The sequence below is a fragment of the Piliocolobus tephrosceles genome, chromosome 11 (assembly GCF_002776525.5).
Source record: "Piliocolobus tephrosceles isolate RC106 chromosome 11, ASM277652v3, whole genome shotgun sequence".
Taxonomy (NCBI): Eukaryota; Metazoa; Chordata; class Mammalia; order Primates; family Cercopithecidae; genus Piliocolobus; species Piliocolobus tephrosceles.
Genome location: NC_045444.1, coordinates 38,365,451 through 38,393,240, shown reverse-complemented (window position 1 = coordinate 38,393,240; position 27,790 = coordinate 38,365,451). Strand labels below are relative to the sequence as shown.

Here is a 27,790-nt window from a genome sequence, read left to right as displayed (position 1 = left end):
TCCCTGGTCAACTGAAGGACCATCCTAGTGAAAAGGGGACAATCCGGACCTCTGGTCTGCCTTGTGAACAAGTATAACAATTGCTTTTGTTTAAAGTGTGGACAGAATATTTGATCCATTCCAACCAGGCATTCGCACCTTGATATCCTGTCTCAGGTGCCAAAGTTTGTTTTAGGTCTTTAACTTCTACAATAGCTACGTTGGTCTTTTCATTAGATGGAGGAGGAACAATAGTTTTGTTGTGAGAGGTTTTGGAAGAAGGCTTAAGGGTGTAGGTGGTAGGGGATCAATGAAGCGTATTTCAAAGGATCTGATAGGTTCTGTTCCTGACACCTCAGCCCCCATACCATAAAACCCGCTTAAAGAAGGAAACTGGCTTAGGGAAGGGGGAGAACTTTGAGGGTTTGAGATAATAACCTGTATTGGATAGTACTGGTTTAGCTCACAGCTAGGGGAAGCTGTTTCTTTAGTAAAATGAATATATGGCTTTAGGAAATTACAACTACTGGTTGGGGCAGTCCATCCATGCTCTTTAGTGGTCTACAGAACATTGGAACAACTGGGGCATAAAAGCTGTCTTAGCAGGGTGTGGTGGACAATACTCCCAGTTGACATTGGCAGACTAAATGATCCTGATTTACTAATGTCCAGTCTGAGCAGAGTCAGGAAGGACAGAGGTACTGTTTTGGGGTGGAGAGCTGTCTTTGACTTGACAAGTCTCCACAGGGTATAACAAGACAAGCATCAAATGTAGTAGTTTGAGGCGAAATTGACTCGGTTGTATTAATAACGAGGTGGTCAGCAATAGAGAGAGGAACGAAGGAGTAATAGAATAGATGCAAGAGAGTTAGATTTTCCTTAGCTTTAGTTTGGTAGGGTTTTCCCCTGGGACTATGACCCATGACTCTGGAGGGAGTGGCACTTTTTTGACTCGGGTGTGATGGGTCTGTCCTTTTTTTGCTGTCTGGACTGTGGTTTCAGTAGTTAGGTGCACTAGGTGTGGTCCTTTCCAGGCCAGTTTGAGCTTTTCCTCTTTCTAGTTTTTGATGAGGACGTGATCCTCAGGCTGATGTTGATGTACTGGAAACTCCAGGGGCAGTGCCTGTGCTAGGAGACCTTTGGTTTTAAGAGAAGAGAAAGTAGAAGATAGACCAAGTATATAATTTTTAAGGAAGGTAGGAATGTCAGCAATGGAGTGTAAATAAGGCATTCCATAGAGCATCTCATAAGGGGAAAGACCAATATCTTTCCGAGGGGCAGTTTGGATTCATAACAGGGCAACAGGAAGACGTTTGGTCCATGGTAACTGATTCTCCAGAACCAGCTTGGTTAAGTGGTTCTTCAGAGTTTGATTCATTCTTTTTACCTTCCATGATGAACGTGGGTGTCAAGGAGTATGATATTCCCATCTACTGTCTATTGTTTAGGATAGCTTTTTAATGATGTGTGTGCTAAAATAGGTTCCACTGTCTGAGTCAGTATTTTCTATTAACCCAAACCTGGGCACTATATTTTTAATAAAGGCTTTAACTACATTATTGGCCATTGCATTTGAAAAGGGGATAGCTTCGACCCAGTGAGTGAGGTGATCTATCACAAGTATATATTTTAGACGCCCTATTGGAGGCATCTCAGTGTAATCAATCTGGATACTTTGGAATGGCCTTAAGCCTGGACCGCTTCCCACAAGGGGTAATCTTTTTTTGTAGTTTATTAGTTTTCTTACAAACTAAGCAATTGTCTGTAACCTGTTTGGCCAGGGTATAAATTTCTGTGCACCCATAAACTCTTGAGGACTGCGTTCTCAATCGACCCCAGTGGATCTCTTGATGTAGTTGGGATAAGATTTCCTTCATAAGGGGTTTGGATGACATTTCTCTGTGGTTTGGCAACGTCCATTTTCCTTCTGAATTCTCTTTAGCACCTATTTTTATTAGGGTTTTTTTTTTTTTTTCAGTAGAAGAAAAAATGGGGATGACGTTAGAACAAGGAAGGTAAGGAGTCAAGTGAAAAACAGGCATCTTAGAGGAAACGGCAGCCTGTTTGGCTATCTGATCTGTTAGGTTATTTCCTCAACTTTTCAAAAGAAAGGCTTTTCTGGTGTCTGGGGACGTGGACAATAGCTATTTCTTTTGACAACTGAAGGTTATTCAATACTTGGGTGTTATAGCTCCTGATGAGCAAGGTCTTGACCTTTACTGTTAATGAGGCCTCGTTCAGTCCAAATTTTTCCAAATGTATGAGCCACCCAAAAAGGCCTACTTAGAATCAATATAGATGGTTCTTCAAGTACTTTAAGGCTTGGCTGAGTGCAAACAGCTTGCAAGTTTGGGCAGACCAATTACTGGGCAATTTTTTTTTTGACTCTCTTTGAGTTTGTTTTCATCAATTACTGAATACCCATTGTGTCTTTTTCCCTCAGTCACCTGGGAGGAACCATTTATAAGTGTCCTCCTGTCCTGAAGGGAGCTTCTCCTAGGTCTGGTCAGACCTTTGTGTGGTAATCGATTAAATCTAAACATGTGTGTTTTTTTTTTAGATTTGGATCCCCTGTTAGGAAGCCTGCTGGGTTAAGCAAATTTTCAGTGGCTACTTTTAAATCATCTTTTTTTTTTTTTTTAACAGAATAACCTTATACTGTAAGATTCTTGAGTCAGCAAGCCACCTCCCTGCTTACTGGTTTAAGATAGTTCTAACTTTAGTGGGGCGTGCTTACTGTCAATTTTTCTCCGAAGGTTAAGTTTCTGGTTTCTCGGACCAATACTGCGGTAGCTGTAATGGATTGGATGTATTGAGGCCATCCACAAGTAATTGGATCTAAGACTTTTGACAGGAAGGCCACGGGCTGCTGACTGCCACTGTGTTCTTGAGTAAGCACTCCCAAAGCTACCCCATTATCCATGTTCACAAAATGTGGTACAGCTTTCCAGGGAAGGTAAGGCTAAGACAGGGGTGGTTAGGAGCCTTTCAGTCAGCTCTTTGACCTGATCGACTTCCTTAGAAGTCCACAGATTGTCAGGCTTCCCCTGGGCAAGTTTTTGATATGAAAGTTCGCTGTGCGTATGAGTCAATCCATAAGTGGCAGTATCCAGCTATCCTAAAAATTTCCTGAGTTCTTGTTTAGTTTGAGGCAAGGGTAGGGACACAGTTCTCTCAACTTCTTCAGGCCCTAGTCTGTATTTGTCAAGTGGCCTAAATATTTAACTTCAGGCTCCACATACTGAAACTTTTCCTTTGAGACTCCTAACCCCTCAAACTGCAGATGGTTAAGAATATGTGTAGAGAAGCCAGTTACTTTCTCTATATCTTCACCAGATATAAGAATATCATCAACATATTGGAGTAGGCATATTTGTTTTGGGATGACAACTTTTTATAATACTTGTTCTAAAATTTGACCAAAAAGGTTAGGGGAGTCTGTGAACCCTTAGGGTAAGACTGTCCATCAATACTGTTGTTTCCGCCCTGAATGGGGATCCTCCCACTCAAAAGGAAATACATCTCGACTATCTTCAGCCCAGGGGACATACCCAGAAAGCATCTTTTAAATCTATTACAGTAAACCATTGATGATTATATGGAATGTTGCTGAGAATGGTGTTAAGGATTGGGGACAATGGTGTGGGTAGTTTGGACTATTTGGTTAATAGCTCTAAGGTGCTGTACCAGCCGGTATGACCCGTCTGATTTCTTTACTGGCAATATTGGGGTGTTATAAGGGGACGTACAGGGCTCAAAAAGCCTGTCTTTAATAAGACCTTTAATTTTAGGTTTCAACCCTATCCCAACCCTATCTATGGGAATGGGGTATTGTTTTCTCCTTACAGCTTCCCTGCGGGGGCATTAAGCTTGATGTGGATTGGAGAGACTTGGAGTTTGCCTCGGTTCTCCTCTTTGGACCAGACATTAGGATTAATGTATTTTTCATCTGCAGTGATGAGTAGGTTTAATGAGATGAGGAATCCTCTTGGGCTGACTTGTAGGCCTATGCCTAACTTCAGCATTAACTCCCTCTCTAATAAGTTAGTCCCTGCCTCAAGGATTAACAAAAACTGAATATGAGCTGATCGATCCTGGTATCTGACTTCTGTGTTTTTTTTTTAAATTTTTCTCTAAATTCTTCTCCTTTTACCTGAGACGAAAAGTTCCTCCAAAGAATAGGCAATATTAGATGGAGGGAAACAGGCATGAGCCGCCCTTGAACTGACCAAAAAGGTGATAAGCTCATGCTTAGGGCCCACTTCTGAATTTATCAAGGGCTCCTGGTGGGACTCAAGATAAAAGAGACAGAGGCCCTGACCCCCCTATTCTTCCTCGAAAGTCATGAGTGGAAGGGCTTCTTTCTCCTTTTTAAATTCAGGACGTCTGTCTTGAAGTGGCCTGTTCTACATTTGTAGCACCTATCTTGCCCTTACCCCCTCTCGGTTCTGAGATTCTTTGACTTTGCTCCCCCATACTCTTTAGAGGGCCTGGTAAATGAGGGCCTTGGTTCTTTAAAGGAGGGTTTGGACCCTTTATGGGTTCTGGCCCCTTGAAGCTCTGTTTAGAAGTATGTGGGTTTGGAGTCATCTATTGGAAGGTGGATAATACAAGTTTTGTCTTTCGTTTTTGCCTTTCTTCATCTGTCCTCACGTACACCTTTTGAGCTTTCCTGAGAAGTTCACTTAGGGGATGGTCTTCCCAATTTTGTACTTTTGTAATTTTTTTGAGATGTCTGGTCATCTTCTAGTGACAAATTGGAGTTTTAATATTCCTTGCCCAAGGGAATCTTCTAAATTGAGGCCTGCATATTGTCTCATTTGCTCTTTCAATCTATCTAGGAATCTCATAAGCCCTTCATCCTTTTTTTGTTGTATATCAAATGCTTTAGAGAGATTTTGGGTTCGGGTACTGATTCCTGAATTCCTTTTATTATCATCTCCCTTAGGTCCTGCATGTTTTCCCGGTGAGCCAGATTTTTATTGTCCCACTGGGGGTCTTGGGCGGGGTTTTCTGGTCCACGGTAGGAACGGTAGGAACTTTTTGACTGAGAGGACACTCACGTTCCCAAATTACCATAGCAGCCCTACGAATACTCCTTTCTTTTTTCCTGAAGGATGTCTGAGATGGACATTAACTCTACCCAAGTGTATAACTGAGGTCCTAAAAATTGATCAGTTTTAAGGGAAAGAGAGCAGGGACCGACTCTTGAGTTGTAGAGGGGAAAGGGAAGTTCTGGATATCCTTTTTACATTGCTCTATTTCATGTTGAAGTCCCTTTAGGGAGGAGTCCTTAGGCTGATAGGGGACAGGCTCGTGGGATGATAATTTCTGAGAGTCAGGATTGTAAGGAGGAGGAGTAACATGAGTAGGTGAAGGAAAGGATCTAGAGCGGGATCTGGGGCGGCAGCAGCTGCCTGAGGAGAGGGGTTGGGATCACTGAGTCGGGGAGGATGGTCTAGGGGATCCCATGTGCTGGAGTCTGAGCATTGGAACTAACTTATCTAATTTTTCCTTTTGTGATGCTAGATCAGGTTCTTTCCTAGTTGTCTCTAAGGGAAAAAGGAGGACAGGTACCTGCCTCCAATAAGGAGCATAGTCCAGTTCCTCTTGAGAAACTGGGCTTTTGTCATTGACATACTGAATCAAAAACTGACACATTGCACCCTCATTCGACCCAAACTTTGGCCAGAAGATTGAGGGTTTGAGGATGAGTCCCCGAGTCCAAATAAAACAGTAATATTTTATCATTTGTTGCTGTTTCTTATGTTTAGTCTTCTCATTATCTTTTCAGTATTTTAATATGAGACTTAGGGGACTATCGGGGGGGATATCTTTACTGCCATCTTTATCCTTTTTATTCCATCTTGCTTGGGGTATTTCCCATGTCAGGTCCTAGTTAGACTCAATGCCTCGTATTAGAGACTTCTTGCCTGAAAATTCTTCTCTGGAGTCTTGTTAAGTCTCAGTCCCTCATATTAAAGATTTCTTGCCTATCCTTTAGCCCCACCTCCTGGCGGCTCCTTGCACCCTTCTTTTGCTTCATCCACCCTGGCCACTTCCCTCATGCGAATTTAGGCCCCTCTTGGCATTGGCCTGCCGGTATGAGCCCCACAGCAGGATCCACCCTAAGCTGTATGAAGTGACCACAGAACTACAGATAGGACCCCCTCACTCTGCACAGCATTAGTGCTTAGTACCATTCACACAAGCAGCACTGAAAGCAGTAGTGCTTGTGATCATTCACACACACTTTCATCCTCCAGAATATCCCGACCAGCAAGGAAATACTGTCACCCCTGCAACGTTTCTTACCTTAGTCTGTGTACAGTTACCTGGTTGCCGCGGTATGTGGGAATCCTTTCCCCAAGCTGCTGGCCTGTATCTTTCCCTGTTGCTGAGAGTCTGGGTGTATTTGTCGCACTGGGTGGGTTCCAGTCTCTACACTGAGGTCACTTCAACGAGGCAGCGGGTCGCGCCTCCCCATGAGAAGTGACCAGAGACCTGTTTGCCGAAGGAGAATGGGAATCCTAGGCAGGCCCCCAAATTGTTGGAAGTAAATGCTTGGTGTTGCAAAGTGAAAATATACTCAGGCAAAGGTTTTCTCAGCAAGGCAATTTACTTCTGTAGAAGGGTGCATCTTGCAGATGGAGCAATGGCAATAGCACACCGGACAAGGGAGGGGAAGAGGTTCTTATTCATTACACAGCTGGTCCCTACTGTTGTGTCTTTCCCCTATTTGCTAGGGTTGGACCGCACAATCTAAACTGACTCGATTGGCTAATGTTTCTAATTGAACACAGATATCTAGGTGGGAAGGGGAAGGCTATCTGTTACAGAGTAAGGCATGTCTAGGCTTGTCAGGGCATGTCAGGGTGCTGCAAGGGTAGGAAGGGTTAGTTACAGCATGGATAACTATAGAAACTAGAGAAACAAATAACTTGAAGAACTGGGAATTAAAACCTTTTGAAGAGGAATTTATCATCTCTGTCATGGTATTTTGCATTGGTGGATTTAAAAGGAAATCCACTTCTGCTTCTTTCTTACTCAGTGAACTCAAAGTGGAAATCTGAATCTTCTCCCAGTCTGAATGGTTCTGTTAGTCATGAAGGACTAGTGAAGACTGTCTTGAGTTGAAATTCAATTTGCTTTGTCTTAGGCTTTTTTTTGTTGTTGTTGTTATTTAATGAAATTCTTATATTTATCTTAGACCTTGATCGCTTTTTTTTTTTTTTTTTTTTGGGAGACAGAGTCTTGCTCTGTTGCCAGGCTGGAGTGCAGTGGTGCGATCTCAGCTCACTGCAACCCCCATCTCCCGAGTTCAAGCGATTCCTTTGCCTCAGCCTCCAGAGTAGCTGGAACTACAGGTGTGTGTCACCACGCCCGGCTGATTTTTTGTATTTTAGTAGAGATGGGGTTTCACCATGTTGGCCAGGACGATCTCGATTTGTTGACCTCGTGACCCACCTGCCTTGGCCTCCCAAAGTGCTGGGATTACAGGCATGAGCCACTGCACCTGGCCAGCTTTGATCTTTTTAAACAAAATCACATTATGTTGTGAATGGGATCCTTATCATTAGGTCTTGATCTTAGATTTAGGCTAAGACTTTTAAAACTAGCTTTTGGGCCGGGTGCGGTGGCTCAAGCCTGTAATCCCAGCACTTTGGGAGGCCGAGACGGGTGGATCATAAGGTCAGGAGATCGAGACCATCCTGGCTAATACGGTGAAATCCCGTCTCTACTAAAAATACAAAAAGCTAGCCGGGCAAGGTGGCCGGCGCCTGTAGTCCCAGCTACTCCGGAGGCTAAGGCAGGAGAATGGCATAAAACCCGGGAGGCGGAGCTTGCAGTGAGCTGAGATCCGGCCACTGCACTCCAGCCCGGGCGACAGAGCAAGACTCCGTCTCAAAAAAAAAAAAAAAAAAAACTAGCTTTTGATAAATGAGTGAACATTAAGTTCTTGTTTGCAAACACCCATTTGGCCATGTGGAATCAAGAAAGTTGTTACTTCTTTGAAAGATGATTTTTCAGTAGTCTAAGTCATCGTGTATTTATGATCATGTATTTGTTAGGTATAGAAAATTAGACCCTTACTTATACTGAAATAAAGTATAAAGATTTAGCTTGATATACTACTGAATCTAGCTTGAAAGACTTGGGGCAGGGGGTAATAATGGTCTTGTGTCCTTGTATACTTTTGTCTAAAAGAAGGCTTTGATGACTTTTTAGAGTAAGTTTTAAAGTCATTAATTCTATAGGACTTAATTGAGGCAATGCAATTTTTGTGTATCCCCAGTTATGATTAGAGCTTTTTTAAAAAAAGTGATAGTTCGTTGTCATTTAGCGCTGTTTCTAAATTGTGTCACATAATTTGTGTCAAGAATTCTGTCACCATGCTTACATCAACTTTGAGAGATTATAGCCTATTGAATTTGATCCTCCTGATTGAAAAGTGGATTGGCTAGATGGATGTCCAGTTTACAAATGGGAATAGTAAGGCCCAGAGAATTTAGTGAGTTACTCAGTGACATTGCAGAGCCGGCACTAAGCATGATCTTAATCTGAGATTGACTTCTTATTAATGTGTATTGGTTCCTATTGAATATTACTGGTTTTACAATATTTTCCCTAGATAACTTAAAAGAACTGAAGTACTTGAGAGCTGGATAAAGAATAGATGAGGGAAGGGGTGACATAAGATATACCTTGATTAAATGGAGACCATTGATAATACCTATTATTATTTGTTAAGCCTGTTTCTAAGTGCCATATCTGTATTATCACATTTGTTCTCTATAATAATCCTATCAGACAGTTAATGTTTTTTCTCATTGATGAAGAGTTTGTGGTCCAGAGAGGTCAAATAAATTAGCCCAAGTTAAATGGGATAGGAATTCTGTCAGTCTGACTTCAGACTGCATTATCTATATATACCGCTATAAGACTCTGTAATTGAGTTAATTTCCTTAGACTCTGAAGGGGTTGCTATACTTCAGCAGTTCTAAATTCTGTAGGTTGAGAGAGTTTTGCAAATTTTGAATACTGGCACTTGTCTTGTTACATGGTAAAGTTCTATTCTGCATGATAACAATTTGTACAAATATTGTCTACCCTTTATTTAATATTTCTTATCAAAAAATGATGTTTTGAATTTATGTTGCTCTAGATCAGGCTCCCCTGGGCCACTCAAAAAAATAACATTAACAGTAGCTGATGAGCTTAAAAAAAAAAAAAAGCCAAAAAAATCTGAATGTTTTAAGAAAGCTTACAAATTTGCATTGACACATTCAAAGCTGTCCTGGGCCACATGTGGCCCATGGCCCGCAGATTGAACAGGCTTGCTTTAGATGAAGAGGAAGTAGGTTAAATGATTTCCACAAAAAAAGCCACCAGTTTACTTTTGATTGCTAAGGGTATGCTTTAAACATAGATATATCCATTTATCTCCAATTGAATGAATGTTTAGTTCTATTTAAAAATTCAGTTTGCATTTATTCAAGTTTTTGGCGTTTATTTGTATATTCATAAAATAATTTAGTGGTATATGAGATAGTTGTTTTAAAATACTAAACAGCCTTCATAGGTTGTACTTACCTTATGGAATTTTACTTTAGCACACTTAAGAAGAACCCCAAGTAAAAAGGCAGACATGAAACTTATTTAGATTATGAATTTACTGCTACAGGTTTACAGCAAGAATGGTTTTTAAAAAACCACCAGATTTAGGAGTTATATTTTTTTCAGGTGATTTTTTTTTTTTTTTTTGTAATACTAGACAAAAGATAGGTCCAATTGTTTATCATTTCTTTCCAGCAGGAAAAACTTCAGAAATAACTATGAAGGAAAGAACTTGTGAAGTCCCCATGTGAAGTTCTTCACTTTTAAAGTGCTTTCTTTTCATATCATGGTAAAATTGGACCAATTGAATTTACACTTTGTAAAATTCACTCACCATAGCGTTGATATTGCTTTCATTACGACCGCTTTTTATTTTCATTTTTTAAAATATGTAGAGTGATAAATGAAATATGTTTGTTTATATCTAACATTAGAAACTTTCTGGGATGCTAAGAATGACTGAACAGGTTATGTGGCGCTCCCTAGTGTTTTGTTCATTTATTTTTTATTTTCCTCAAACTGATGATTCTTCTGAGAACATCTTGATAATTAGTTTTATACTTATTAAAAGAGTAGGAAATAGAAATGGTTTGCATAATGTAAATATACATATGGTTGGCCACTTATGAATTGTGTAAAATATATCAGCTACATTTTTTAAAGGTGCCGAATTGTTCATAATATTCAGATGTTTAACATTTTAGGAAATTTATGTCTCATAACTAGAAATTTTGAATTATAGCACTTTTACATATTTACCAAAGTAGTTTAAATGGGAATTTGCAAAGCAGTACATGGTTTTGATTTTATAGTATGCTTCAGATTAAGTAAATATGACCTACTACTTTGTAGCCTTAAGAATGGTGTGGCTCATGGAATTCGTTGTGGCGTTATTGTAGCAACTAAGTTAAGAATTTTTCCCCTTTATTATTTTGAAACAACATCCCATTTTTCATTAAACTTAAATGTTGAGACACAGTATTAGATTTGTGGGCCACATAGTGACATATTGGTAAATGACAGACTTACATACACAATGGTGGTCCTGTTAAATCATATACTACCTCTATGTTTAGGTATACAAATACTTAGCATTGTGTTACAGTTGCCTACAGTATTCAGTACAGTAACATGTTATAAAGGTTTCTAGCCTAGGAGCAATAGGCTGTGTATACCATAATAGCCTAGATGTGTAGTAGACTATAACCATCCAGATTTGTATAAGTGCATTCTATGATACACAATGATAATATCTCCTGATGACACAATTCTCAGAATATACGGTCATTAAATGACACATAACTGTGTTTTATGTGCCCTTAAGAGTGAAGAGAAAAAAAAAATCTAAATGGAAAATCTGAAACACTCAACAGATAACGTTGAGACACCTCTTCATGGAAAGAAGAAGTATACCTACCGTGCCAGAGGAGAGAACAAAGAAATTTGAATGTTTTAACTCTTTTATTATTGGGATGAGGGACGAAAAAATCACTTCTGAGGATTTGAGCCATAGCCAATTCTCATAAGTTTGCATTTTGTATTCCCATTAACAGTAAGTGTTAATAGATAGCTTAGAAATTTTTAATGGTCTCAGATTGATGGTGCTGCCAAAGTGACTGGCATAAATCAACACAATTTCTTTAAAAGATTTAGCTTCAAAGAAAGAGATTATAAAAAGTAACTCTATGTTATGTATATCCTAGAATTAATAGAAAATGAGAATCATAACATCGCCACAAAGTAGATTTTTTAGACTTTGAAAAACAGACTTAGGGATTCTCAGTCCTCTAAAGGAACTCTAAATTTCTTAAATTCTTACAGTAGTTTTTCCTACAGAATACAGTATTTTGCATGTTTATTGGTTTGTTCTTTAGTTTTATGTTGACATCACAGTTTTGGTTTAAATTACATTAATGATCGATTTACTTTCAGGATATTCAGTTGTATGTAATTTAGGACTTGCAGATTGTCAGGTAAAACAAGATTAACTAGTCTTCACCCCCAGAATTTATGGAGATACGAAGGGAGAATGTCGCTTTTTGACATTAAATCTCATTCTATAATAAATACCATGATTTCCAGTCTAAAAGAACATTTCTGAGGTGTTTAAACATTTTAGGTATAGGAAGAAGGTCAATTAAAGAGAGAACTCTGTCAAACTCTGTGTATTCTTTAGTGATTTTCAAATACTGCCTGCTGTAAATCTCATTGGCCTGGTCTACTAAACTCTTATATATTGGTTTTTATGTGGCTTTGTTTTTAAATAAGATTTTATCTTTATGTGTGTGATCAAGTCAGGATATTTCAATTTGAAATTACATTTATTTGTACAGTCTGCTGCTGCCATGAGAGAATGTTCTTTTTTTGAGACGGAGTCTCTCTCTGTTGCCCAGGCTGGAGTGCAGTGGCGCCATCTCAGCTCACTGCAGCCTCCACCTCTCAGGTTCAAGTGATTCTCCTGCCTCAGCCTCCCAAGTAGCTGGGACTATAGGCACGTGCCACCATGCCTGGCTAATTTTTTGTGTTTTTAGTAGAGACAGGGTTTCATGGTGTTAGCCAGGAAGATCTTGGTCTCCTGACCTTGTGATCCGCCTGCATTGGCCTCCCAAAGTGCTGGGATTACAGGAGTGAGCCACCGTGCCTGGCGAGAGAATGTTCTGTTGCTTTATGCAGATTTTACTCTACTTTAAAAAAAATACCTTTAATTCTTAGGAGAAGTTACTTTGATTGGTTTTTCTCTTAAGTTTTCAGGCCTTGATCTGTCAATTTAGCTTAGAATTCTAGTTTTGGTTATGTTACTAGCTTTTGATTTTATATATAGGTTACTTAAAGTAGCGGGCTGTTTCTATGTTGCCTGTCATGTATCTTGGTTGCTTTCCCATGCAACCAGTTACCTGATTCAGCGTATTTTACATTGGCCTAAAGCAAAATTACGCGGATATATCTATTGGCTGGAGATGTATGGGTTGGGAGTAAGCCTAGTTATAGTTCTTTCTCATTTGATTGTTGTATTTTTTCTCCTTACCTTGTAAATTATTTCTCTGATTCTCAGTCTGGATGATGGAGGCTTGCCAGTGCTTCAGTTTTCAAATTCTATACCTTAAAAGAAATACGTACTATTTGGATCATATTCCAAGTCAGCCACCACGTTCTTATAGTGACAATTTTTGTCAAAAAGTTTTGTTTAATGATGTTTAGACAGTTTGTTGGTTGTTTTTAACCCATTAACTCCATGCTACTTTATTTTAATAGGTACCTTAGCCTCATTTAGCTTCATGGGTCACTTTCACAAGGAATACAATTCAGTGTGTGAATGTTCTTACACAACTTTAGAAGGCTTGAATCTGTATGTTCCTGCTGACCATATGCTTATTTTCTGTTGTTCCTATTTCTCAAAATGTTCATTTACTTTGAAATTGTTTAATAACTGGTTACCTTGTTCCAGTACCTGTGATTATTGTATGTAATTTTTGTCCCCTTCTGAATTTCCTTAGATCTTTTTAATGGTCATTAAAATCAAAATTGTAATGTGGGATTATACTAATATAGAGGAGCATTGGGTCAAATTCCTGAGAAACGTGTTAATCTTCAGGATTTATATTCAGACTTAGTAGAATTAATTCATAGATTTGAATGGTAGTTGTTGATAAACTAGATTGAGCTCCCAAACTAATATCTTCAGATATTTATGTATGTGCCTTAAGTTTTCTGTACATGAGAGGGGATAGATGACTTGTGATTTAAAAAGAGTTTTTTTAAATGTATTTTTTTAGGTCATTGTTTGGATATTAGCACCTTTGATCTAGGATTTTGAAATGTGCCACATTATAAAATTTATTCAGTACATGAATTAAAAATCAAAGGTGAAAAATTCTGAAAAAATTTTATGTTAAATTCTCTTGCTCCAAAGAAGTGAGAAAGATATGACTGTTGTGTTACAACTAAAAGGAGATTAATGTTTTTTTAAATTCAGGCTAGAAATAACATAATAGTCCAAACTTATTAAATTTACTTGTTAAAATAATTTTGACCGTATATATAAAAACTGTGACATAAGTATTAAAATAGATTATTGATAAAGTACTTCATTCATTCAACAAGCACTTACTAAGCATACTATTCACATGGCATAGTGTTTAGTGGTTTTTAATCTTAAGTTATGGGATTCTTAAAGTCATATTAAGTGTTTTGGTCTTATAGTAACCTTTTTTACTTTTATTTTAGATGCCTGGAATGATGTCGTCAGTAATGCCTGGAATGATGATGTCTCACATGTCTCAGGCTTCCATGCAGCCTGCCTTACCGGTAATCATGTGAAAATAACTATTTTCTGTGAAGTAATGTTTTGATTGATTGCTTTTATATATGGAATAATGATATCTATGTACTTGATAGGCAATCATGTTAGCTGTTGAAGTGCTTTTGTAGTACTGTTGTAGTACTGTAATAAAATACGAGAATTATTGTGGACTTTCAGTTTCTTTTATTTTCTTTGTATTTTTGAGACAGTCTTGCTCTGTCAACCAGTCTGGAGTGCAGTGAGTGACATGATAACAGCTCACTACAGCCTCAACCTTCCGGGCTCAAGCAATCCTCCAACCTCAGCCTTCTGAGTAGTTGAGACCACAGGCACGTGCCACGACGCCGAGCTAATTTAAAATATTTTTTGTAGAGATGAGGTCTCCCTGTGTTGCCCAAGCTGGTCTCAAACTCCTGAGCTCAAATTATCCTCCTGCCTCGGCCTCCCACAGGGATGACCGGCATGAGCCACTGTGTTTGTCCTGGATTTAGTTTCTATAACTTCAATGATAGGCATTTACATTTTTTCCTATATTGATATTATATGTACATTCTTAATTATTAGGTTAATTCTGTATTAAGACCAGAATACTGAAAAGTATACATTGTGAGCCAGAAGCATTTTATTGGTCTGATAACATGTAAGTTTTAAAGGGTAAACATTCACTTCACTGAGTGCTAATTAAAAGTTGGTATAATATGATTTAATACTAGATTTAGAAATCAAGATTTAATTGGAAATTCACATTCTGAGACTTCAGCTGTGGCAAATTAATTAGAAAATCCATTAAACAGCCTTACCACCTCTATCGGGTAGTGTGGTAATATAAATTATTACGAAATTCAAGTTTAACTTCTTTATTCTTCATGTGGTTGTAATGAACAGATGTGGCATACTCTCTTGGGTTGGTAAGTTTGCGATGTCTTTCCCAAAATCCTAAGACGAGATATATTTCAAAAATTCTTTATAATACTGGAAAGTAACACATTGCATATAATACGTAAACATTCCTGCGGGGTCCAGGGCAGTGCCGTCTAACTTAATAATGTTAATATTTTTGCAGCTAAACTAAACTGAAGTGGGACAAATGAAGTTGGTGGAGTTTCATGTTCATTTAGGGCAGGTTTTGCCACTGTAGTGAATTTTGGTACCATACTTGAAAAAAGTTGGTTTTCAGAGGGTTTTGGTTTCCAGAATTGTGGGTAAAGGATTGAGGACCTTGTGTACACTTGGTGACCATATAACATTTAAACTACTCCTGTAGCCTCAGTTTGCTGATCTCTTCTACAATTTATAGCAAGCTCGGGGAACTGAGACCACTAAAAGTTTTGCTAAGAATCTTTGAGTCACAGGCTTGAGGATTATACATAGCAGGTACTGATTTCACTATGCTTTATGAGGAACTTATATAAAATACACTTTAAAAGAGATCAATAACACTAATTTCATTTTTCTTCTTACAGCCAGGAGTAAATAGTATGGATGTAGCAGCAGGTATGTATACTATGTATGGTGGTATGTGTTAGACCTCATTTGGACAGTAGCAGCCCTATTATAATGAGGAGTAAAAAAAGCAGGATCTCTTGGACTTTATATAACCTCCTTTTTCTTTTTTCCGCAATAGGAAACTGGATAGCATTGACAATTGAAGTCTTTTGTTGTTGTTGTTCTTTTGAAATGGAGTCTCGCTCTGTCACCCAGGCTGGAGTAAGTGGCAATCTCGGCTCACTGCAACCTCCGCCTCCTGGGTTCAAGCGATTCTCCTGCCTTAGCCTCCCGAGTAACTGGGACTACAGGTGCATGTCTGGCTAATTTTTGTATTTTAGTAGAGACAGGGTTTCATCATATTGGCAAGACTGGTCTCGAATTCCTGACCTTGTGATCTGCCCACTTCGGTCTCCCAAAGTGCTGGGATTACAGTCGTGAGCCACTGCACCCAGCGATAATTGAATTCTTAGGAAATTTTTACAGTTTTAGGTCAGGAGTTCTGGACCCAGTTTGGTCTGCAGATATACTTTGGCCCACACAATGTTCTTCAATTTTGTAATTATTGCTAACATTTGTAGTCTGCAGATTTTGAGTTTGAATTTATTTTGAAAAGTTGAATGATCTGACTATTCAATACTTAACAGTAGTCCTGTCAACACAGTAGGTGCTCAGAGAGTATATGTTAAATGAACTCTGGTTGAGTTCATATTTGTACTCAGCAAGCATTAGAATGACGTAGTGACTCCATTTTTCAGGTGTTTAGTATGAGCTCTCCTTGGCATTCTAGACTACTTCAGAGTTACTTTTCTGTCGTCTCCTTGGCCCTTGTATTGATAGCCATTGGAGTAAATATCAGTTCCCAATAACTGGCCATTTTGACTAGTAAGATTTTAATATATATTAATAATGCCTCAAGTATCATGAATACGTAGCTTTCCACATAAATTAATATTCCAGATGCCGAACTTCATCCCACGATTATGACAAGATTGTTTTCTGTTATAAACAGTATTGGTTGAAAGGTGTTGAAAATGTGCTGTGTGCTTTTCTGTGGGTTCAAATGGGACTAAATAATTGATCTTTTAAAGATGTTTCACAGATTTCATTATTTAAAATGTTCTGAAATACCTAATACAATTATTTTCTTTTATTTAGATATCTAGAGCTGGGTACTGTTACCCTCAGTAATCCTGGAAAATTACATAATTTTTGTTTTTAGTTACTTTTAAAGTGCTTTGGCTCTACAGTGATTTTCTATAGTAGCTTCTTTTGAGTGTACTCAGTACATACGAACATAGTTTTGTTTTGTTTTACATACAATCTCCGTCTTTATTTATGTGTTTAAATTACTAGTTTCTAAAGTTTGAGATTATTATTAGGAGTTTTGTGACTAACATGCATTTCAAAATCTCTTAAGGAGTTTTCTGTAGTAGTATAGAGGACAGTAACATCTAATAGAACTTTCTGCAGTGATGGAAATGTTCTGTAATCTGTGCTGCTTAATACAGTAGCCACTAGACACGTAATTATTGTGTATTTGAAATGTGACTGGTGCAACTGAGGAACTGAATTTTTTAAATTTTATTTAATCTTAAATTTTAATTTAAAGGGATGTCTGGTGTCTGATCGCTGTTGTGTTGTACAGCACAAATCTGGAATTCAGATAAAGTTACCAGGAATCTAAGGCTGTAGAATCAGTGGTAGAGGCATTATTGTGCTTTGGTAATATACTTAGTAGAAAAAGAGGAATAAGAAACATAGGTACCTATTATAGTAAGGAAAGGAGAAATAAAAGGCAATGTTGAATATTTCTCAGACTGCCTCCAAGTGAGTTTGTAGATTGAAAGTTCAAACTCTGAAAATGTTTTGCACTATAAATGTTTATTTTGTGGGAAAGATAGCTAGCACATAGTTCATATGAGATAGTCTTAAAATCTTGAGGATGAGGAGGAATAAGTACTATGAATATATGAATAAATATTAAAACTTATGAAGGAGAGCATGATTTATCACAGTGTAAATATTTTGCCTGTTTTTTATTTTTTAGGTACAGCATCTGGTGCAGTAAGTACTCTTTAAACCTTTGTAATATTTTAATTTTAGTATACTTTAACCTACTTTACAGTTATTCTTATTTCTGCTCTAAGGATTATCTGCTAAATCTTTGCATTAATCTATAGTTTTCCCTTTTCCCTTTTTTTCTATGACAAGGATTGAAAAATTTATTTATTTTAAAATCTAGTTTCGGTAGGGCTTAATGAGAGATGAGAATCATATGTATCAACTTTTAAAAGGATTTAAATTCTTCCCATCACATTTAGAAGGGAAGCAGAACTTGTAGGTGCACAGTACTTAACCTAGTAATTACAAATTAAGCATTACATTAGGAGATAATCTTTTTTTTTTTTGAGACAGAGTCTCGCTCTGTCACTAAGACTGGAGTGGTGCGATCTTAGCTCGCTGCAATCTCTGCCTCCTGGGTTCAAGTGATTTTCATGTCTCAGCCTCCTGAGTAGCTGGGCCTACAGGCACCTGCCAGCATGCCCGGCTAATTTTTGTATTTTTAGTAGAGGCGGGGTTTTGCCATGTTGGCCGACTGGTCTTGAACTCCTGGCCTCAAGTGATCTGACTGCCTTAGCCTCCCAAAGTACTGGGATTACAGGCGTGAGCCACAGTGCCCGAGAGATGTTAGACAATTATTTTATTTTTTTTAGTATATATATATAGATAGATAGATATGAAAATTTATGTACCTTAATTTAAAAACATTTTTGCTATTTTGCTGTTCCTTAAAGATCAATGGAAGGAAGAGTTTTGTTTATAATCTCATTTAATCATAATGTTCCTGAGAGGTAGCTGTTATGCTACTGTTTCAGTTAACGGAATTGATTGCAAATGTTGTTTTTCGCATTTGGAGGGAAAATTTTAAATTAAGAATTTTATTTAAATGTTTTAAAAACATTCTTGTGTCTTTTGCCTTAAAAGTTGAATGGTTGCAAAATATCGTTTTGTTTTTTGTTTGTTTGTTTTTCTGAGGTAGAGTCTCACTCTGTTGCCCAGGCTGGAGTGCAGTGGCTCAGTCTTGGCTAACTGCAGCCTCCGCCTCCCGGGTTCAAGTGATTCTCCTGCCTCAGCCTCTTGAGTAGCTGGGACAACAGGCATGTGCCACCATGTCCGGCTAATTTTTGTATTTTGTAGAGATGGGGGTTTCACCCTGTTGCCCAGGATGGTCTTGAACTCCTGTCCTCAAGTGATCCGCCACCTCTGCCTCCCAAAGTGCTGGGATTTCAGGCGTGAGCCACTATGCCCAGCCCATTTGGTATTACTCTACTATAAGTACCTGCTTTTATTTTTGAGAAAGGATAACTTAATGGGGTTTTTTTTTTTCTTATTTAAATAATGCAGTCTCATTGGGAGGAAAACAAAGCAGACATAAGTTAAAAAGGAAGTAAAATTCATCCTTAATTTTTTGACCATGAGGGAGCCACCACCATTAATACCTTAGCTGAAGATCTTTTTGCATATTACTTAAGCATAGACAAATACATACACATTTTACATAATTGGTTCACGTTATGTATGCTTAAGTTATTTGTTAAATACACTTTTCTTGTTAAAAGTTTTTTGTGAAAATCTGTGTGAGTTCCTTAATGTAGATGTAATTTTTTAAATGACTTTATAAAGTATTATTTGGCATAGAGACACATTAAACCATTCACTTATTAATGGAAATTCTGTTTACATCTAGGATCCCCTCCCAATTATGAACAATTTTTTTTTTTTTTTTTTTAACACCTAAGAAAGATTCCAGGAATAACATATTTGGGACGGAGAGTGTGTAACTAGTCATGTTGTTTTTCAAGAATATAAAAAGACGTGTCTAATAATGGTGTAGTGCCATGTCTTTTTCTTCAGGAATCTCTAGCAGCAATAGCCAGTATCACTCATTTGAATTTTAGTGAGTGGACATGGGTTTAAAGTGATAGTTTTTCTTTGACTCTTAATGAGATCGAACATTTTATTTGGTATTTGGATTTCTCTTCTGTTAACCTATCCCTGTCCTTTCCTGTTTTTAGTTTGGGTTATTTTTTATTTTTTCCTGTAAATTTCATTTTAAGAGTTTTTCAAATGTTATTGATGTTAACCCTTTAATAATCGTGAATTTCAGATATTTTTCTTAGTCATTGGTCTGTTGATTTTGCTTTTAATGATCTTGCCACATAACCTTTTAGTATGTTAATGTGGTAATTAGATAGGTTATCTTTTTTAGCTGATGAGTGTATTGAAATTTTTACAAAGGTTTCCTCATTGTATTTTCTTGGAAGATTCTCATTGCTTTTTTTTTTAATCATTAAGTGTTTGATTCATCTGGAATATCTGTCTATAAGATGGATAGCCAGTTGTGTCAGCTATCAAACCATTTTTTTCTGACTTTAATTGAAAGCTCTTTATTGTCATATTTTAAATTCTCACATATTCTGGGATTTATATCTGTGTTTCCTTTTCCACCGTTTATTTCTATTTGTGTATTTCTGAACCAATATTAATACTTTTCCTGGCCAGATGCAGTGGCTCATGCCTGTAATCTTAGCACTTTAGGAGGCTGAAGTGGTAGGATTTCTTGAGCCCAGGAGTTTGAGACCAGCCTGGGTAACATAGTGAAACCGCATCTCTACAAAAATACAAAAATTAGCCAGGCATGGTGGCACACTCCTGTAGTCCCAGCTCCTTGGGAGGCTGAGGTAGGAGAATTGCGTGCGCCCAGGAAGATTGAGGCTGCAGTGAGCCGAGATCATGCCACCACCGCACGTTAGCAGGGAGACCCCATCAAAAAATAAAAAACCCACAGATTTCTTTATTAAGGGATATGTTTTTCTTGGTTTCCAGACATGAGACTTTGTTTAAAAAATAGATACTGTTTTTTTAGAGCAGTTTTAGGTTTATAGCAAAATTGAGTGGATAGTAGAGTTCCCAGATTATACCCCCCCACAGAGAACTTACTGCTCTCCGGCACTGTCAGCATGTTACACCAGATTGGTACATATGTTACAATTGATGAATATACATTGACAAATTGTTACCATCCAAAGTACAGTTTATATCAGGGTTCACTGTTAATATTGTACATCCTATATATTTTGACAAATGTAAAATGAATATGTACGTATCAGCCATTGCAGTATCACACAGAATAGTTTCATTACCCTAAAAATCAGTGCTCTGCCTATTCATTTCTTCCTGCTCTACTGCAGCAACCATTTTTTTTCTGCCTCCATAGTTTTGCTTTTCTAAGAATTTCATATAGTTGGAATCATACAGTATTTAGCCTTTTCAGACTGGCTTCTTTTACTTAGTAATATGCATTTAAGGTTCCTCCGTTGTCTTTTTATGGCTTGATACTTGGTTTGTTTTTCTCACTGAATTATGCTCCATTATCTGGGTGTACCACACTTTATCCATTCATGTACTGAAGAACATTTTGGTTGTTCCCCAGATTTGTTCATTATGAGTAAAGCTGCTATAAACATACATGTACAGATTTTCTGTGTGTACATAAGTTTTCAGCTAATTTGGGTAGATATTAATGAGGAGCACTATTGCTGGATTGTGTAGTAAGAATATGTTTAGTTTCGTTAAGAAACCTTGAAATTGTCTGCCAAAGTGGCTGTACCACTCTGACTTCCTAATAGCAATGAATGAGAATTCCTGTTGTACCACATCTTCACCAGCATTTGATATTATCAGCGTTTTGGATTTTTCATTTTAATAGGTGTATAATGTATCTTGCTTTAATTTGTGGCTAATTGTATGTGATGTGGAGCATCTTTATTTGCCATCTTTACATTTTTGGGGAAGTGTTTCTTTGGATCTCTTGCCTATTTTTTAATCCGATTTTTTTTTTATTGTAGAGTTTTAAGATAACTGATTTTTATCAGATAACTCTTTTGCAACTATTTTCTCCCAGTTTGTGGCTTATCTTCTCATTCTTCAGATTAGCAGCAGAAGTTTCTAATTTTAATGAAAACAAATTTGTTATTTCAGCCCATCAATTATTTCAGGGATTGTACCTTTGGGGAACTTTTTTTAATGAGCTATCCTTATTGCATTATGATCAGAAAGTACAGTCTGTAAGATGTAAAGTTCTTTACAGTTTATTAAAGCTTCATATATGTTGTCGTTTGGGGCTAGTTTTTAAGAATATTCTGTATGCTATATAAAGTTACTTTGTTATTCCTGCATCTTGGCATGTCTTTCATCTGCTTGAATCTATATAAGAAGGTAGCGAATTAAAATCTTTAGCTAGAAAAGATGAGTCATCTCTTTCTCCCTGTATTTTTCTGTTGCTTCTCTCTGAATTTCAAGGTTAAATTGCCATATGCCTATGTGTTTAGGTAATTTTTGATCTGTTACTTTTTACCAGTATATAGTCTCCCACTTTTCCATTATGATTTTTGTTTTAATTTTTGCTTAGATAAGGTAAATAGGTACCCTATTTTTAAAGTTTGTTTGCTTTGTAAAAATGTGTTACAAGCCTGGGCAACAAAGTGAGACCCTGTCTCTACAAAAAAATAAAAAATTAGCTCAGCATAGTGGTGTGTGTCTGTAGTCCCAGCTACTCAGGAGGCTCAGGAGGGAGGATCTTTTGAGCCCAGAAGCTTGAGGCTGCAGTGAGCTGTGATCGTGCCACTACACGATCTCTGCCTGGGCAACAGAGAGAGACCCCTTCTCAAAAAAAAGAAAAAAATGTTACATTGTGAGTACAGAATTTTTCCTATGTTTATTTTAACCTAGTTATCGTCTATTCAGATTATTTTATGTATTTGTGTTGTGACCAACGACATTACCAGATTTCCTTATCAGTTCAAACAGTATTTAAAAACTAATTAGATTTCACTGGAATTTTATATATATAAAAATAGCAGTAAAGGCAAGAGAACTTTACTTCTCCAAAATTTACACCAGTAAATTCATTTTATTGCTGTGGTATATTTGCCAGAATTTTAGTGATTCCAGGTGTGCTTTTGTGATTTTAATGGAAGTGGCTTTAGAGTGATAACTGATTGCCTTTTATCATTTAGGTTTTTTATTTCTTAAATTATTTCATTTGAGCATTTTTTTTTATTTTTATTTTTTGAATACTTGTGAACTTAGTTTTCTGGGTGTGATTTGATCATACCATAGTGGAATCACATACTTGTTTTTTTATTTGATTAGATAATGGAAATAATTTTGTTCTGTAGATTTTCTAATATTGAACTACTCTTGTACTACAGTAAATTCTGCTTGGTCAGAGTGTATATTTACAGAGTTGTTAATTTTACATTCATGATGCTCTTCTGGTATCTTTTTGTTTCTTTTTAATTAATGGAGAGCTTTTCATCTTTTTCCCCCATAATCTGAAATCCCGATATAACATTGCAATTCTGTGTTCTTTAAAGGTTGTATAACATTCTATTGTGAAACCATCTGGTTTTGTATCTTTCTCTTGTGTCTGTGTTGTTGGGATGTTCAAGTGTGATGTGCTTTTTCTGGGGTGAATTTTGGTAAAGTGATTTGCTTGGAAATCATTTTCTCTAGGTTTTGATTGTTTTTAAATCTGTATTTGTGATTCTGTTTTTCCTCAATTCTGATTATTAATTTGGCTTTTTCTTTTTCTTTTTTTTTTTGTTTTTGAGACGGAGTTTTGCTCTTGGTGCCCAAGCTGGAGTGCAATGGCACGATCTTGGCTTACTGCAACCTCCGCCTCCCGTGTTCAAGTGATTCTCCTGCCTCAGCCTCCTGAGCAGCTGGGATTACAGGCGTGCGCCACCATGCCTAGCTAATTTTTTGTATTTTCAGTACAGTAGAAATGGAGTTTCACCATGTTAGCCAGGTTGGTCCCGAACTCCTGACCTCAGATGATTTTCCCGCCTCGTCCTCCCAAAATGCTGGGATTACAGGCAGGAGCCACCAAGCCTGGCCAGCTTTTTAATATTTTCCTTATTTAGAGTAGTAAGGGGATTTTTCTATTTATTCAGTGTTTGGATTTAGGCATTTTTTCCTAGTTTTCATAAATTCAGCTTATACATTGTACAAATGTGTGTGTATATATGTTTGTCTCCATGACACATAGAAGGTTGAGTTTGAATATATTGAATTTCTTTAAAACCTTCTTTGTGTCTTATTGACTTTTTCTGAACCTGAAGAGCTTACTACTTGTGATAGTTATATGTGCCTGCTTTTTTCCTTATGCCCAGTTTTCTTTGCATTTCAAATGATTTTTCTGTATGTATTTTTGCCACTGTAGCATTTGGCACTGCATTTTAGACATTTTCTATTTTATTACAAATAAGATAATCAGTAATAGGAATGGACCATAATTGACCTGTTTTCCTATGAGTGGACATTGAGTTAGTTAACTGTACTTTTTCACCATTACACGTAATAATCTTGTAAACAACGTCCTTGTACATGTTTGCAACAATATGAATGGAAGTTTTCAGAGGGAAATTTCAGGTTCAAGTGCTGATGTTTGCATTTTTAATATCTGTAAGAACTATGGAATTGCCTTTATGCTAATTTCATTCCCAGCGGTAGCACGTGAGAATACCCTTTTTCTCACACTCCTTTCACATTGTATATTAATGGTCTTTGTCATTTATCTGATGAGCAGAGAGTTTTCATTAATGTGTGGTTTTTTGATTGGCTAGTGAAGTTGAACATCTAATATATTAAATATTCTGTCTATGGCCATGTTTATTTTTCTAGTAGACTGTGTTTTCATATTGATTGTAGATATAGTAAGGATAATTTTATCCCTTATTTTGCTGATATACTCTCAATTTATCTACCTACTCGCCCAAAAATCTTGTTTTAATTGATTTCCCAGAACTGTCGTTTCATATCTGATTTTTTATTAGCACAATAACTGTTGGTAATAAAATAATTGTGGTCTTGAAAAGCAGTTCGATGTTCTAGCGTCATTTCCCAAGTCCCTATGAGCAAGTTACTAGCCTTGCTAAACCTTGGTTTTCTTATCTATAGAAAGATAGTAATTATACTTGCGTTGTAGTGTAGTTAGTTATAAGGCTTAAATAAATAGGTAAAGAATATTAAGTTGATTTCTATTTGTTTTATTAGCTTCTGTCTCCTCTCCCTCCTCCTCATTTGGTCAGCTATACAGTGTCCTTTTCTTTTTTATTCTTTTATTTCCTCGTGGTTTTGCTGATTTTGCTCTTTCCTTGATGCTCCTTAGCAGATATGACTTGGAAAGTTGAAAGTAGTCTACACAGTTTTGCAGCTTATGGTAGAACTCTGTTTAGGTAGTGCAGTTTTGAGATGCTGATGAGATCATTAGTAGTTTTTAAAAGAAAAATAAACCCCTTTATCTGTCTTAACACCATTTAATTTGTGAAATAAAGCATTACCATATAGTTGAAGTTTCCACATTTGTGTTTCTAATTGCACCACCTTTTGATGAAAATAAGTTAAAGCAGGCTAATAGCAGAAAGCCAGATTATTTTTCCAGCACCTGTTTTATATTTGCTTAAGAGATATTGTGGTGGTTTTATCCAGTATAAAGTGCTAGAATTTAACACAGCTTTGGAATTACCTAATTATCCTGCTACAGCCTGCAGAAATTTATTGCAGATGGGACTGTCTAGTTGGGAGACAGTGACAGATCATCAGGCATTACATTCTCATAAGGAGCATGCAGCCTCACATGCACAGGTCACGATAAGGTTTGCGTTCCTGTGAGAAACTAATACCACCGCTGATAGGACAGGAGGCAGAGCTCACGAGGTGATGTGAGTGATGGAGAGCGACTGCAAATACAGATGAAGCTTTGTTTGCTCACCCACTGCTCACCTCCTCCTGTGCAGCCCGGTTCCCAACAGGCTGCGGACTGGAACTGCTCCATGGACCATGGCCTGGGGGTTGGAGACGCCTGCTGTAATCCATAGTGTCTGTGACCTCCATTGTCAGGGTAGCAGTTGTGCATGAGTAAACAGCAAAAGTGCCCACATCAAAAGAATGGATGTCATTGGTTTCAAAGAACATCATAAAAGTGACATCACTCCCTTAGTAGCTAGGAATTAAATGATTATGGTGAGAAAATCGGTGAAGAAATGAATCACATATGTTCAGTCACATTCCCAAAACAGCAATCAAAACTAAGTGAGCTCTTACTCAAAAGTTGATAAGAAAAAATAAAAAATCAGCTTTTTAAATAAGGTACAAAAGACATTAAGAACCAGTGCCAGTGATTTTTCACTTGTTTTATGATTTTTTAAAAGATATACTATATTACCAATATATTTGATGCTAAAGAGCTTATATTTGGAATATAATGGATATCAGCCACTCTGACACAGAAAGTCTCAGTGTAAGGAAATTTAAGGGATCTCTTAAGTACTTTATTTGCCTATTTTTCTTGGTATGTATGCATAAAAGTGGTATGTGGTAAAATTAATGTGCAAGTAAGACTGTAACTTTCAATAAGTTTGAAGTAAAATCCAAGTAGTAAAAAAGCATATGATCGTTTGACAGCAATTTTATTTTTTCTTAAGAGGTCTGTACAATAATATGTCTTAGATTTGAGAAAATACTATATAAATCATTTTTGTTACCCTCCTTCAAGTGTAGTTGAATTTGTCACTATCTGAAAAATCTGGTGCTTGGAACTAGATTTACTACCTTTGATATCATTTAGTAAATCATTCATTCATGATCCCTTTTAAAACTTTTAACCAACTTTTATCTGAGGGATGTCTAGTGTTTCCTGAAGTATCGTTAGCAACTTCTAGTAGGTTCTTAGTGTATTCTGTTGACCTTAATAGTGGATTTATATTCTATAGTTTCATCCATGTAAAATTTTATCTCATCTATCTTGTTTTGAGGCATTCACATACAAGTTTTATCCCTGTCAAATTTCATCTGTTGATAGTTAAATTCTGATTGTTGTCCAGAAGCTGTGTTTTCCAGTTTTGACAGCTGTGTCTTTCTTTATGGCATGTCAATTAGAACTTTGTCTAAGTTGATACAAGTATTCCTTGGACTACAGTAGATGAATAAATGATCACATGGTCAGTTCAACTATATTAACATCTAGTTCCTATGTTTTCTTTATCCACTAGGCACAGATTTGTATTCTGAAAGATTGTCTTGTGTATGTAAGCTATAAAGTTACTATTCTTTGGAGAGTAGTCTTATCTTTGTAATTCAGAGAGATCCTGAAACTTGAATTTACCCATGCTGCTTTTGAAGTACTCTAAAAGCATTGTCAGTTCCTTTCCTACTTGTATTGATGAATTATTCTAGATTACTTAAACTGTCAAAATATGCCCAGTTAATACTTTTAATTGATTTATTAATATATTTATTGCCTTGAAACTAATCATACTGATATCGTCAATGACATTATTACATAATTTATGTCTTTTTATAATCTTTATTCTTTAGAAATCAATGTGGACTGAACATAAATCACCTGATGGAAGGACTTACTACTACAACACTGAAACCAAACAGTCTACCTGGGAGAAACCGGATGATCTCAAAACACCTGCTGAGGTAAAAGTTTGAGGGCTGGAATTTAGGGACCGTCAAGTAGACTGGGGCATGTTTTTTAGGATTTTGTAAGTAGTTGATTATGAAAGAGCAGTACTGCTTAAATGTCAGAAGAGGATCTGTAAAGGCATTCAGAAACAAAGAGGGTTAGTATAGTTACACCAGTCGGGAAGAAGAGCAATAAAACTCATCAGAATAATTTTATTTACTGATTTTGTCCCTCCTTAGGAAACCTAGTAGAGTGGGATCAATTTTAAAAAGGTGATTTAAATAATAAATTGGAAGTGGGGAAGACTGTTTCTTTCCCTGCCCCCCCCTTTTTTTTTTTTTTTTTTTGTTTCTATTTACAGCAAAACTGGGTGATTTTAAATGACTTCTGCTGAGTTCTTAAATTTCCAGTAGGGTTTAGAGTAGTGGAGATGAAATTAAGTTACCTACAAATACTTCCTTCTCTTAGAGTGGGAAGTTTTCTCTTTGCAGGAAATGCCCTTTTAAAAAGTGTGTTTTTATTTCATTTTGTGCTGTAAGTTTTACCATTCAAAATATACAGATATTGAAGAAAAAGTTAAGGTTGAAGGAATAAACTGATTTAAGCAGTGTCTATGTTGTTTAATTAGAAACTCTGGGGTGCTAAGTAAGTAAGAGTTGATCTGGCACTCCAGGCTATACTTAAGTTTCATCCTAGCTGGTGGTATACCTTTTTGTTTTCTTCTCTTCCTAATTAAGGAATTTGAGAAGGTAAAAGTATTTTCCAGGTTGCCATACTAGTATGCACAGCAGTGCTTGGGAGAGGAGGTTGGTTGATTTTTAAAAACGTGTATTCCAATACTGATTTATAGTCAATGATATGAATTA

At 36.9% G+C, this 27,790-nt stretch overlaps 1 protein-coding gene across 13 annotated transcripts in view; it reads left to right on the top strand.

Annotated features, from left to right (window-relative positions):
* Positions 1-27,790, top strand: part of PRPF40A (pre-mRNA processing factor 40 homolog A) — a 68,140-nt gene that overhangs the window by 10,674 nt on the left and 29,676 nt on the right. For all 13 annotated transcript variants that reach the window (XM_023217429.2, XM_023217428.3, XM_026453997.2 and 10 more), the window contains 4 exons: positions 13,822-13,902; positions 15,361-15,391; positions 17,433-17,449; positions 26,828-26,938. In XM_023217429.2, coding sequence (XP_023073197.1) covers positions 13,822-13,902; positions 15,361-15,391; positions 17,433-17,449; positions 26,828-26,938 — 240 coding nt within the window. The remainder of the gene's footprint in view (positions 1-13,821; positions 13,903-15,360; positions 15,392-17,432; positions 17,450-26,827; positions 26,939-27,790) is intronic.